This window comes from Ricinus communis, chromosome 7 (genome assembly GCF_019578655.1).
Source record: "Ricinus communis isolate WT05 ecotype wild-type chromosome 7, ASM1957865v1, whole genome shotgun sequence".
NCBI classification, from domain to species: Eukaryota; Viridiplantae; Streptophyta; class Magnoliopsida; order Malpighiales; family Euphorbiaceae; genus Ricinus; species Ricinus communis.
This window is the reverse complement of record NC_063262.1, coordinates 15272199-15285317: the sequence shown is the minus strand read 5'-3', so window position 1 is coordinate 15285317 and position 13119 is coordinate 15272199. Positions and strand designations below refer to the sequence as shown.

Sequence of the window (13119 nt, the reverse complement as noted above, 5' to 3'; positions counted from 1 at the left end):
TTAAGTTAGCCCAAACTTACCATCCTTTAACTTAATGGACTACCATTTGCATGCAGAAATCATGTTTTAGTACCTAATCTAGATGGATCATATTTTAATTAACATGGTATTTAATTAACATGGTAAATCACATTTAAAATCTAATTTTATTTTATTATTTTGGTTTAAATTTACCATCTTTATAACCTAATGGACTACGCTATTTCATGCAAAAGTCAGATTCCAAGCCTATTGTCTATATGAGTTCATTGTAGTTATCAATCATCAATCACATATTTTTCATTAATTATTATAAAGTACAAAAAATAAAGGAAAATAAAAATAAAAAGAAAGAAAAAGAAATAAAAATTGCAACTCTCCTACAGCTATTGGCAAAAAAGAAAGGGCTAAAACGGCATAAAAGCACAAAAATCGGCAAAATCGGGCGATCTATGGATGCACAACTGATCAGCTATGCGCACAATCGATAGGTTGTAGGGTATATGCAGTCGGTTGTGGCTTTTGAGTCAGCAATTCAGGCTATTTCTCCATCTTTTCCTAGTTTTCAGCGATTTTAGGCTCTACAAATAGCCATAAAAGACAAAAAATAATTAGCAAAGTATTAAAAGTAAATAAAATAGAGCATGAAAGAATCATAATAAAAGATCATATACCCTAACATATTAGATCATATAATAAGAGGGCAAATAGGTTGTGATTTTAGCTAAGTAGAAACAGAGTTGAAATCCAATCATTTATCATCATATGCAGAAATTAACTAACATTCATATGAATAAAAATAAAAACAAAAATTAATATATCTCTAAAAAATACTGATTATTGAATGGTAGATTAATCAAATAGGAAATACTAACAAATGAAAAATGCAAATAAGAAACTATCCTAGAACATATTAGAATGATAGTTTCAGAGATAAACATATTTTAAAAGGACAAGTTAATACAAAGAATATTGGATCTAATCATGGCAAAATTCAATTATTAATAAATTACCCTGAACATACAAACCTATAAACATAAAGCCTAAACATTTATAATCATGGAAAAATTAATAGGCGTAACCTTGAAAATCATGGCTCTTAATCATGAAAGCAATTAAGACTAAATCTAACATATTAAGATTTAAATCCGAAGCATGTAACAAACTAACAGATATAACACCTAAATCAACAGGTGATAACAGATCTAAGCAGATAAAAGTATAAAATTGAAATAAATAAAAGAAATAGAGAGAAAATGAATCGATGATAATTGATGATAGAGAACCCTCAAGTTTTCACTGTATCGTGCAGACTTGCAAATCTCAAAAAGAGAGGTTGGTTTAAAGACTGGGTATTGGCTAGTATCCTCCCAAGTGTTTAGGTGTTTAGGAATCTAGTACATTCAAGTTTTTTATCAAAAGACTTACCAAAAATTGCTAGCCCACAATGTCTAGTGGTTTCTTTTTCTATCTATAGACAGGAGAGAAAATCCTAAGAACCTGATAAAAATAATATGGATAATTATTAATAATTTAAAATAAATAAATGAATATAAACCCTTATCATATTTGTTTTTATCGATAGATAAGACTCTTAAAACTTTGATAGTATCAAAAATCATTTTAAAAATTAAATATGATAATTATCTATATTTCTCTTAAAAAATTGACATGTATAGCTGACTTGCACTACGCACAATGGATCAACGCTGTGCATACCCAATCGTCTATACGGATTGGTATGTGCAAAAATAAATTTATTTTGATTTAATTTTGAGCATTTCAATCAATTTTAAGCATTTCAATTAATTTTCAGAGAAATCTTAGAAAACTTAAATCATCTGACTTGGTCAACACGTGACCCTACTGAGACTTTGACTTTTCAAACTTTCATGAGATTCAGAAATAACAATAAATTTCATCATCAAATTTTTCAAAAATCTCTCGATTTTTAAATTTAAATATGATGCTTATAATGCTATTCAAGTGTACTTGCAATTCTAATAATTTTTTATAATAGAAAGCAAATCCCCAAAATGTAAATCACAATTTTTACAAAAAAAAAAAACCCTAATTTCTAAATCCAACGGTTAAGAACTCACTTATTAATGGAAACAAATCTTTAAAGTAGCTTTAGCAAAGGCAGACCCACATTGCATTAACCCGACCACGTTTCACGGTAAAATGAAAAATGTTTTTATGATAAATTGTTTTTCTAAATTTAAGTCAAAAGAGAAATCAGTTTAGAGTAGCTAAGAACAGTAAAGACAAAGTCACCTATCTCTCTCGCGTGCTTAGGCGTGAATAAAAAATAAATCAGACGGTTTTCTTTACAGCTTAAAAGATTATGGTCCTACAGTCCTGACATCTGGAAAACTAAAAAGTGTATCGTGTCTGAATCTAAGGGGTTTGAGGTGGTGGAGGAAATGGATACAGCAACAAATAAAAAATATTAGTGTTTTATATTAAATTAATTTATTTAAGTTAAAAAACATCATTTGAAATTGAAATAATTGAAATAGTTATTTTATTAGTTAATTATATTAATTATATTAAAATTATAAAATAATTTTTAATATTATTATAATTTTTAATTATTTTTTATTTTTAATTGTTTTTTCAAAATAGAGTTGGAACTAAATATATAAAAGTTCGAGCTAAAAAATTTATAAATTTAAAAATAAAAATTAAATTGATTTCGTGTGACAAAATAAATGATAAAATTAAATTTTATTTCTATTAATAATGCTATAACCATACTGTAAAATTGAATTTTATTTCGATTAATATGCTATAACCATATTTACTATTAAAAAAATAATGTTGGTTCACAATATCATAGTATATTTAGCTGGTCATTGCTAACTGAGAAACACAAAAATGGTACTTTATTTTATTTTTCTCTTAAAAAGATTTGACAAGGTTTGAATTTTAGAACATTTTAATCCTTGTTTTAGGAATCCTTTAGTCCCTGGTAGCAGGTTAACAAGAAAACTTTTACAATCCATCCATACGTGTCATCAATTCTTGTAGGCTCAAGACCAAGGTGTAAATAGGAGGAAAAATTACAGAAACCAATTAGATACTAGAAACTAAAACATTCAGATTCCAGAGCCAATAATATATAAGCAATAACAACCATTTTTGTCTGCTATAATACACAAAAGAGTAGCTCCAGTAAGTTTCATTTTAATTCATTTTAAAGAAAGAGTTACAATTAAAAACAAAGAACTCTACCACCAGTTAATTGATTTGGTATTCTCCACTTGCATGGACCTCCTTGACTCTCTTCTCATACTCATCTTCTCCATCATCTTCTTCAAGTTCTGCATCATCCACTTCCTCCTCTTCATCTTCTGCTCCCCAGCCAAACCCTTTTACTGTTACAGTTGACGAAGGCCGGTTTCTTGCCTCGGACACAATTTTCATGATTTCTTCCACACTTTGAGCAGAAAAGCTTGGATTATCTATCTGGTAATAATTTGCTTGACCTGTCTCCTTCAGTTCCTTCGGTAAATTCTTTAAGAACCATGGATGGCTTTTGATCTCTTTAAGTGTAATCCTCTGTAGAAAATAAAGTGAAAAGAAAAACCCATTTGTTAATGGACAAAATGACTTGGTAGTGCTGAACAAAACGTGGTAATGTCAGAATAAAGCATACTCTGGAAGGATTTGCAACAAAAATGCGAGAAAGAAGATGTCTGCAGTCCTGAGAGACATGAACATAGTCTGGAATTTTATACTGGACAGCCATTATCCTCTGCAGATTGAATATTAAAATAAAGAAATAGTGAGAATAATTCTGGAAAGAGGGAAAACTAAGGAATGCTATTATATATAAATATGGGGAACACATTCACCTGAATTGTTTTCCTAAAATTCTTGGGGTCATCTTGATCTTCAAAAGGGTAAGCTCCCACCAGCATCACATAGAGTGTAACTCCGCATGACCATACATCTGCCAACTAAACACAAAGGGAAATAAAAAAGAAGTGGTACTGGTAAGTATCATATATGTGAACTATTTTCCTCCACATAATTCTCAGTGAGGTCAATCAGAAAAAATATTCTCAAACTAAAAGGAATGCCGCATTAATTCATTTCATCGTATTCTTTCTTACAAGAAAGCATCAAGGCCTGGTTACTCAATGCATCAGAGTTGAAAAATAGTTCATTTTTCTTCTTAAAAGTACAGGCCAAAGGGGGTGAGACCAAATGAGGTCTCACTACATGATACATGAGATCTATATCAAGCCTAATGTATTTATCTCGCTTGGCCAAAACAGAGGTTAATGATAACCAAGCTGTCTTCAGAATATATATGAACTAGGCTTTGTCAGTGGTCATATATACAGATATAACTGCGCTAAAAGATATAATTGTAAGTTCAGAATCATGTGTTGCAACTTCATGTTGTGTACAGTGCTGCAGATCTTGCATATAAAATGGTGCATTTATTACAGATCATCCATTGTATCTTGAAAGAAAGAAAAATATGAGGAAGGGATGTGTGTAATTGAAATGTTAGAATTTTCATCTAATTCAAGCTAAATATTAAGGTTAGAATTTTCTTCTTTTTCCTTTTTTCTTACAATCATTCCTTAAGAAATAAAACTGTAATAGAATATCTATGAGGGTGAATTCGATAGAAGTTGGTAGTGCAGGTTTAAGTGAGAAGATAATTAGACTATTAATTATGGTTAGTCATATAGTTAGCGGCCTATTGGTCAGCACGTGTGAACTTTCCGCACTGAACACCGAGAAATTTTTAGGTGAATTATGTTCGTTACGTAGAATTTCTCCTTGATGCACATGAACTTTAAGCAAATTCTAAGATTTCTTTTCCAAATTAAGAACATTGTAGAATTAAAGGAGGGGTAATGAATGGATGTGGCTGTCCAGAAAAGCAACACATCCGATGTATTTTAAGAGAACAAATTCGGATCTTACAGTCAACAGGATACCAACTGGTGATAAAAAATGCTGGCACAAGACTTCTTTTTCGCAATTATCTATTCTTTTTGGTAAGATAATGGGTAGACTGAAACCAACTTGACAGCATGTGCATTAAAGGTTTTGAAGTTTGGTTGTGGGTGAAGCATGTGCATTGAAGTTCAGAAACTCTACAAAATGACAAATTCTAAAGTGGAAAAATTGACACTCTCCATATAGAAATAAATGGTTCAAAATACCAGTTCACACTACTCAGTTATAGTTGCATATGGATATTATCCACATAGTCAAACATGGAAGTTTTTTTTTTTTTTTTTCATTTCATACATGAAATCAATAAATAAGTAAAATATATTTATTAATTTTAAATAATTTAATATATACTAGTCATTCATCTATCTATTGCGATTTATAAATCTAACAGTATAGATGGTAAAAAATAGGATCAGCTACTTTAGTATACTTTAAACTAATGGAGATTGATTAGGAAAAAACAGTAACAACGAATACCTTGCCATCATATTCTCTCCGGGAGAGAACTTCTGGTGCTATGTATGCTGGAGTTCCTACTGTTGATTTCGGCCTTGAATGCAGCAATGATGACTGTTCAATATACCAATTGGAAATCAAAATTTCAAGAAAATGAAACTAAATTCTTGCCATACAAATATACAATGAATATCAGCATGTAAGCATGTGTTTGAAACTTATTGCTTAAATATTGATACATAATGTGCTTTATTTTCAAACCTTAGAGTAACCAAAATCACATATTTTTAGGCGAGGTGCAGGACTTCCATCTAACAGTGTATTTTCCAGTTTCAAATCTCTATGACAGATTTGCTGTTGAAGTAACCAAAAAGAAGCATAAGTAATATAATAGCAGAAATTTCTTGTGATCAGAGAAAGAGAGAGATAGTTGTTACAATTGGTTATATACCATGAAGTGACAATAATCCACACCAGAGATCAGCTGCTGAAAGAAATATCTAGCCTGAAGAATTTAAAAACAAAAACAACAAACAAATGGGTACTTGGTAATCGGAATTAGAATAAAAGAAAGAAGAAGAAAATAGAGAGTTAGAGCTAACCTCATCTTCACTGAATCTACCTGCATTGCAGATTCGATCGAATAGTTCTCCACCAGCTGCATACTCCATCACAATGGCCAAATGTGTGGGTGTCAAAACTACCTGTAAAGTATGAGAAGTTTAAATTTTTATAGAACTCGAAGATTAAGGACTTAATCAAACTACCCAGTATTACATTATCATGTGTAAAGAAGTCATTGTGCTTGCCTCCTTAAATCGAATTATATTAGGGTGCCTGAGTGATCTGTGATTAATGATCTCTCTTGCAACGTTCTCATCAATCTGTGAGAAAACATATAACAACCAAAAAAGAAATTACTCAACCCTCATTCTGGCCAGTTCATTAAACAAGAAAAGAACCAAGTTTCAAGCTGTTACAACATCAAGAATGCTTGCATTAAATGGCAACAAACCCAGAAGAAAAAGAGAAATGAGAGCGAACCTTGTGACCTCGCTCGATGTATTTCATAGCAACAAGCTCTTTGGTTTCTTTGTGCCTCAAAAGCCTTGCCACCCCAAAATTCCCAGCTCCCAAATCCTTCACCAATTCATATTTGTCCATTTTTCTCCCTATTCTTGCTGCGCTTAGAACTACCAAAGCTTGCAAAATGTAACGTGATCTTTTGATATGATCTCAGTTTAATATTGTATTCTTTCTTTATGGTTTTTATACCCAGAGACTCGTTTCTTGATAATAAAAATAACCCATGTAGGATCCAAACAAATTATAAACACGTATGGTATAAATTGATTGATAGCTGGAAATTATGAGTGAGAGTGAGAAAGTGATCATGGATGGAAGGACAACGAGTGCACGTGGAGGGGGTGCTAAAATATTTGCAATATATATATATAATAAAGAAAGGATAAGTAGAGAATGGGAATCCATCACCAACTTGAATCTAATGATTCAGTGCTCTGAATCTCGTCTTCCATGACCAGCTTGAATCCACTGAATTATTTATTCTTGTTTTTAGTTAGTTTATAGAGATTTTTTTATTATGTTTACTATACATTGATAGTGTATATATTTAAGAAAATTATGGCATAATAGGGTTTTCTATATAGCATTTGACAAAAAATTACATTTTAATAAGAATCTAAAATTAAATAAAAATTTACCCACTAATTATATGCTAATATTAAAGAACTAATTATATACAATTTTTACATATTAATATTTAATTAATTTATTATCCTATGTCAAATAAGAACATTAAAGATCAGATCTATTTTCTACCCTTTCTACACATCGTTTGTTGGATCTCTAAAACCGCCCTTGTGATAGGAAGCAAAAAGCGGGAATTCTGACTTTTGCATGCGATTTGCCAACTCTTCAGTTCTAAGCGTCTTCTGTTCACACTTTTTCTTTCAAAATAATAATAATAATAATAATAAGAGTCATTATTTAATATCCCATAATACCGGTATCATAATAATTGTAACCATTAAATTTAATATAATAAATCTTAACCATTAATTATAAAACTTACATTTTATATAAGTAATGGGAAAACCTGCAATTTATCTAAAATTTTCTTTTTAACTGCATTTCAAATTAGTTTTTTTTTTTTTTTAAGAAAACTCATTCTTTTTATTTTCTTCTAAAACTCTATTACTTCAATTAAGGAAGATACGAATATTGATCAAGCATGGTTTTATCATTCTTTTTTTCAACCGCAACATTTCCTCCTTATATTCATTTGTTCACAATCACCACCATAGCCCTTTGCAATTTACTTTATCACAAATCATAAGCACATGATCTTCTACTTTTACAATTTTGTTTATGAATTCTATTGTCTTCCTGCTAAGTTTTTCTAATTTGTATAATTTTTTATCTGGCTTATTTCAATTTTATTTTAAAGAAATTAATTTATAGAATGTAAGAAAAAGATATCATGTTCATTTTCATAATATTTTTTTTTTACTTTGTTATCTATTGTCTGTTCTTATAAAAAATAAAAATTGATTTAGATGTACTTTAAAGTTTAAATATGTCTTTTTCTACTATTCATAATACAGTAAAATTTATCTATAACTATATTATTTGCTTATATTAGTTTTATTACTATAAGGAGATTATAACTTAAATTATATGTAAGCATAAAAGTTCATAATTTAAAAAAAAATATTAACTACAAGTGGCATATAGGTAAAATATGTACTATTTTAATATATTTAATTAACAGAGCATATCAAAACCGAGTACATACATATAGAGAAAAATATAAATATAATCTCATAAAATTATTATATTGAGAAACAATAGATGTAATTTTGACCCTAACAAATTGTCCATACTAACAAATTCTTACATACCTGCAAATTCAAAAATTTGTTAATAAAGCATATATATATATATTAAATTTTGAAATTTAAATTTTTTTTAACATATGCTTAATTGTTGACAATAAAAATTTTGTTTTGACATATGTACTTACTTTTGACATATGGGATTCAAGTTTATGTGTAATTCTATAATTTTTTCTATTAATTTATTGATTCATAAATTACATTCCTCATTAAACATTGACTCTATCCTAAAAATTAATATATTAATTATATTTTAATATTATATCAACTAATTAATAGTTTCCTAGTTAGATAATGATACTAATTCTATAATAAAAAAATAGCATATCAACTATATTTAAATATTATATCAACTAATAAATTTTATAATTAAATAATAGTTTTAATTCTAGAAAATAACATCTTAAATTATATTTTTAATATTATTTTAATAATAAATTAATTTTTAATTATATAATAAGATTTTAATTCTAAAAAATAGTAATATTAATTATATTGATATATTAATTTATATAATATTAAAATTAATTAATAAATAATTTTCAAAATAATTTTCATATTATTGCATTAATAAAATTTTAAAATCTTAAAAAAATTAAATACATTTAGAAGTAGTTAGTATGCTATTATTTTTTAAGATTTTATAAATTAATATTAAAAATTAAAAAATTTATTTAATTATATCTATTAACTTGATTTTATAACCAAAATAACGATAACAGCTGTGCAACGCATGGGTAGACAACTAGTATATATTAATTTCTGAAACCTAAATTTTTTTTATATATGTTTCTTTTTTTAACATAGGATTTTTATTTTGACATGTGTACTTATGGGCGGTGGTTTCAAGCTCGCACCCAAATGTCTTTAGCGACTACGACATCGTAAGGCTTTTCAACTTAATTGGGAACACGCTAACTCATTCTTAGGACATGCATCATACATCGTGCATTGCAACCCTCAGTGATATGGGATATCATCACCCTGGTGCGCAATATTGTCGAATTTTATATAAAGAAAATGACCAGAGATTTTACGATTTTATAAATGTGTTTTTCAAGATAATAATAATAATTTTTATCTGTTATGATTATAAAGTAAATAAATAAGTAAATCTTTCAAAGTAAATTGTATTAACTTGGGATTCTCTAGATGACAAACTGAGTTGCCGTGAGAATGAATCTGCGGCGTAGTAGGCTCCATGTTGGACTATAGCGGAACAGAGGAGACTCTCTAATTTCTAGTTGAGGAGGATTTTTATGTCAAGATGGCATGATTTTGTATCGGTTATCGCAACTAAATGGATGATGTGATGTAGATGTTAAGGGTATTTTGTACATGTAAGGGACACGTCATTAAGAAAAAATTTGGCTAATGAAATTTTGGCAGGACTCGAGTTGGTTCAGATCTTTCATTTTAGAGAAGATTTCCTTTTACTCGCCAGCGGCTGAAGACAACTTTCAAGAAGTAGAGGAGTTATGCGAACCCAAAGTGGGAGCACATGGAGATTTGTATTAGAGAGTATGTATTCCTAAGGCGTCTCATGTGCAAGAAGTGATGCGGCTTGGTAAGAAAGGCGAGTTAGCTCTTATTGTGTAGAACCCTTGGAATTATCGACAGGATTGGTAAGGTGGCATGCAAGTTAGACTTGCCGCCAAAATTTTTCTCGCAGGTCAATCCGGTATTTCATAGACCGTATTATTGAGGAAGTGTATTTTCGATCCTTTGCTCGTGTTGGAACTTCTGTTTATGGAAGTAAGTGAAGATTTGACTTCTGAAGAGCAGTCAGCCAGGATCGTGGATTCTCAAGTTAGCCAGCTTTGCTCTTGAGTTTGCTAATGGTCAAGGTCTTGTGATTGAATTATTTTTATCGAGGGTTGTACTCAGAAAGCCGAGTTGGAGATGAAAGGTTCCTATTCTCATTAGTTTCAGTCTTAGTGTGACCTCCCTTTTTCTGTTAAAATCAAGGACGAATTTTCTTAAGAGAGAGAGAGTGTAATACCTGGATTTTTTTTCTTCTTTTAATAATAATAATATTAGTATTAGTTAATAATAATTTTTTATTTAAATTAATATTACTTTATTACTAATTTATTTATTTAGGATAATTTAAAAATAGAATTCCAATGCTAGATAAAAATAAGAGAGTTATTCTTCTATGTCTAATTAGTTTGATTTTCAAGAAATTAATTAAGTAAATTTTTTGGGCAATAAATTATATTTTTGGTCACTAAATTTTCTCCTCGTATGAGTATATGAATTAAATTTTGTATTTGAGAGTTATGAAAGAATTAGTAAATAATATTTTATAAAAATATTTATTGAGAAATGATGAATTTTAATTAGCGAATGGTGTTGATTTTTAATTGGAAAATAGTTAGCAAATTGATTAATTAAGTTAATTAAGAGTTAGGATTAAATTGATAATTAATTTTGAAATAAGGACAAAATATAATTTTATTAATATGGGGTTTTAATGAAAATTTGTATGGTTGGTATTTTTGTAATTAAATGTATCGGCAAGGGCATTTTGATAATTTTACATTTAAAAGCAAGGGTAAATAAGTAATTCTATATTTTTAATAATTCTAATTGGACCCAAATTGAATAGTTAGGGGCTTAATTGAAAAACTAAAGAAAAATTTAAGGATTAATCAGAATTTTTGCACGACGAAATTATTGTAATTTAAGAAGTTGAGGAACTACGTGGTAAAGAAGAAAAGTTCAGGGACCAAAAGTTGATATGGAGAGGAAAAGGAAAGAAAAGAAAGAAGGAAGAAAGGAGGGAGGAAGAAGGGAAATCGGGAAGGAGGAAAGAAGAAGAAGAGGAAGGATCAGCATCCATAGCAGGCCGTTTGAGGCGGCGGAGCTGGCCGACGAAGCGGTTAGCGTTGGCGAGCAAGGCAACAGCGAGCGGTGGCAGTGTCGGTAGCAAAAGAAAAAGAAGAGAGAGAGAGGAATCGGCTGTCAACATCGTGCGTGGCATTTCCAGCACCGAGTCGGGTGGCGATCGATTCACTTGAGTGTGGACTTCCTTTTTGGAGCAGTGGTGACGCAAATGGTGGCCGGAGTTAGAAGTTCGTAGTGGAGAGAGAAATTGGGGGGCAACTGAAGTTTTTAGGCTTTTTCGACGTTGTTATGGTGAGCTTTGGTTGATCGTAGGACATATTCAGACTCTTCTCAGCTCAAGCTTTCCAATGGCACCGGTTTTGCAGTGATCGGACTCCGTTTGAAAGACGACGCCCGAGATCGTCCGTAAATCTCTCCGGATGATCGGGAGTTGGATCGGAAGATCGGAAGCTAGATTCATCATCAGCGCGTTGTATCGAGTCCGTTGGTGCTTTTGGATCGTCGATCGGACTCCGACGGCTGGAGGCAAGTCGACCGAGTTATCAAGCGTCTCGGTAATTTTTTAGCCGTTGATTTTAGAATTCATTGATAAAATTATATGTCTATTTGAAGTGTGTTGATCATTAGAAAAATATTATTAGTTAAAATAATTAATTGTCGGACCGTCTGCCAGTTATCATGTTTTGTGTTGTGTGGCAAAGTCGGAAAAAATAATATAGTGTGGTGTCCCGACTCCTGTTAAATAATTGTTGAAATATTTGAAGTGTTTTCTATAGATTATGGACCCATTTTATAGGGGTTAGACGTCCGTGTTTAGGGGAGGTTCTGCCGAATTTTTGATAGAATTCTTCCGAGTCGAGATTCTTAACAGTAATTCTAGGAGTCTAGGCCTAGGGTTAATTGCCAAAGGTTTTATAGTTACTGATTAAATTGTTCCATCAATAGATAAATTCGTCAGTTTGGCTCATTCTACCCGAGGCATCGAAGCATAGCTAGGAGGTCGTCAGAACTGTGAGTTAAAGTCATATATCTGTTCACGTGTGTCATACTAAGATTTTACGTAATAGCTCTCATTAATTAATTATATTTTAATTATTTATTTATTTACTGTTTATATATGTTTCATTTTCTGCATTATAGCTATTGTGATTACATGTTGACTCGGGATGAGACGGGAGTAGAACATGCCATATAATGGGTTGCATTAGGACCGCGTGCGCACTGGTATGAATTTTGAGTCAGGTAATAGAAGAATGGTTTAGGATTTGCCCTGGTCGAGTTTAACTCTCTGGGCTGAGTAGAGTGAGTTGCTGGAGTAAAGGTCCCTAGTCGAGCATTGCTCTCTGGACGCTGGCTTAGTTGGAAAGTTAAATGACCAGACTGGATTTAAGGATCCTGGTCGAGCTTCGCTCTCTAGGCGCCAGTCCTGTTGGAACGAGAGAGCCGAAAGGCTGAGACTATTTAGTAATGCAGATTAGGGTTCTACTGAAGTACTCCGCCCCGTAGTATGTAAAATTTATTTTATATAAGCATGGCATGACACATATATTTTTGCATGACTTAATATTTATTTTAAATTAAATAAATGTGTTATTGAAGTGTTTGTAATTGTTTTTAGATATATGGTTTTAATTCACTCCCGAGATTGACAGTCTCAATTTAACTGTTTTTTAGGTGTGGTTAGTTTTTCCGTAGTGCTTTTCATCTAGCAGCCCGATTCCTTTATCTTCAGGTTTAATGTAACTGATTTTATTGGTATGTTGACTTTTAAAAATTTTAGAATCTCTGTATTAGAAATTCCAGATTTATCATTTTGTAATTTTATATAAATTTCGGTCTTGCCTATTCATGGTGGCAGTCCACATTCTAAATATGTAGAACCTGATGGTTAAGGTTAATTGTGGTTCAGTGCTATTGGATTGAGATTTGA

At 30.8% G+C, this 13119-nt stretch overlaps 1 protein-coding gene and 1 long non-coding RNA gene across 2 annotated transcripts; both read right to left on the bottom strand.

Moving 5' to 3' along the window:
* Positions 1 to 248: 248 nt before the first annotated feature.
* Positions 249 to 1401, bottom strand: LOC125370679. The gene is made up of 2 exons (XR_007216720.1): positions 1266 to 1401; positions 249 to 560 (listed from the first exon to the last, which is right to left on the bottom strand). It is a non-coding gene; the product is annotated as an uncharacterized LOC125370679 (long non-coding RNA).
* Positions 1402 to 3062: 1661 nt separating this feature from the next.
* Positions 3063 to 6842, bottom strand: LOC8259924 (serine/threonine-protein kinase SAPK7). The gene is made up of 9 exons (XM_002513238.3): positions 6466 to 6842; positions 6231 to 6305; positions 6024 to 6125; positions 5873 to 5926; positions 5683 to 5775; positions 5443 to 5535; positions 3840 to 3944; positions 3641 to 3739; positions 3063 to 3543 (listed from the first exon to the last, which is right to left on the bottom strand). Exons 1-9 carry the CDS (start codon positions 6583 to 6585, stop codon positions 3223 to 3225), a joined length of 1062 nt encoding a protein of 353 aa, XP_002513284.2. The 5' UTR covers positions 6586 to 6842; the 3' UTR covers positions 3063 to 3222.
* Positions 6843 to 13119: the final 6277 nt, after the last annotated feature.

Bases quoted from the DNA above. Each gene is read 5' to 3' on its own strand.
- LOC8259924 (XM_002513238.3), bottom strand. From the start codon at position 6,585: ATGGACAAATATGAATTGGTGAAGGATTTGGGAGCTGGGAATTTTGGG. The intron at 5,927-6,023 runs GTTAGCTCTAAC...TAAATTCTTCAG, and splicing joins GTAGATTCAGTGAAGATGAG to GCTAGATATTTCTTTCAGCA. The intron at 3,544-3,640 runs GTATGCTTTATT...TATTTTCTACAG, and splicing joins TTGTTGCAAATCCTTCCAGA to AGGATTACACTTAAAGAGAT.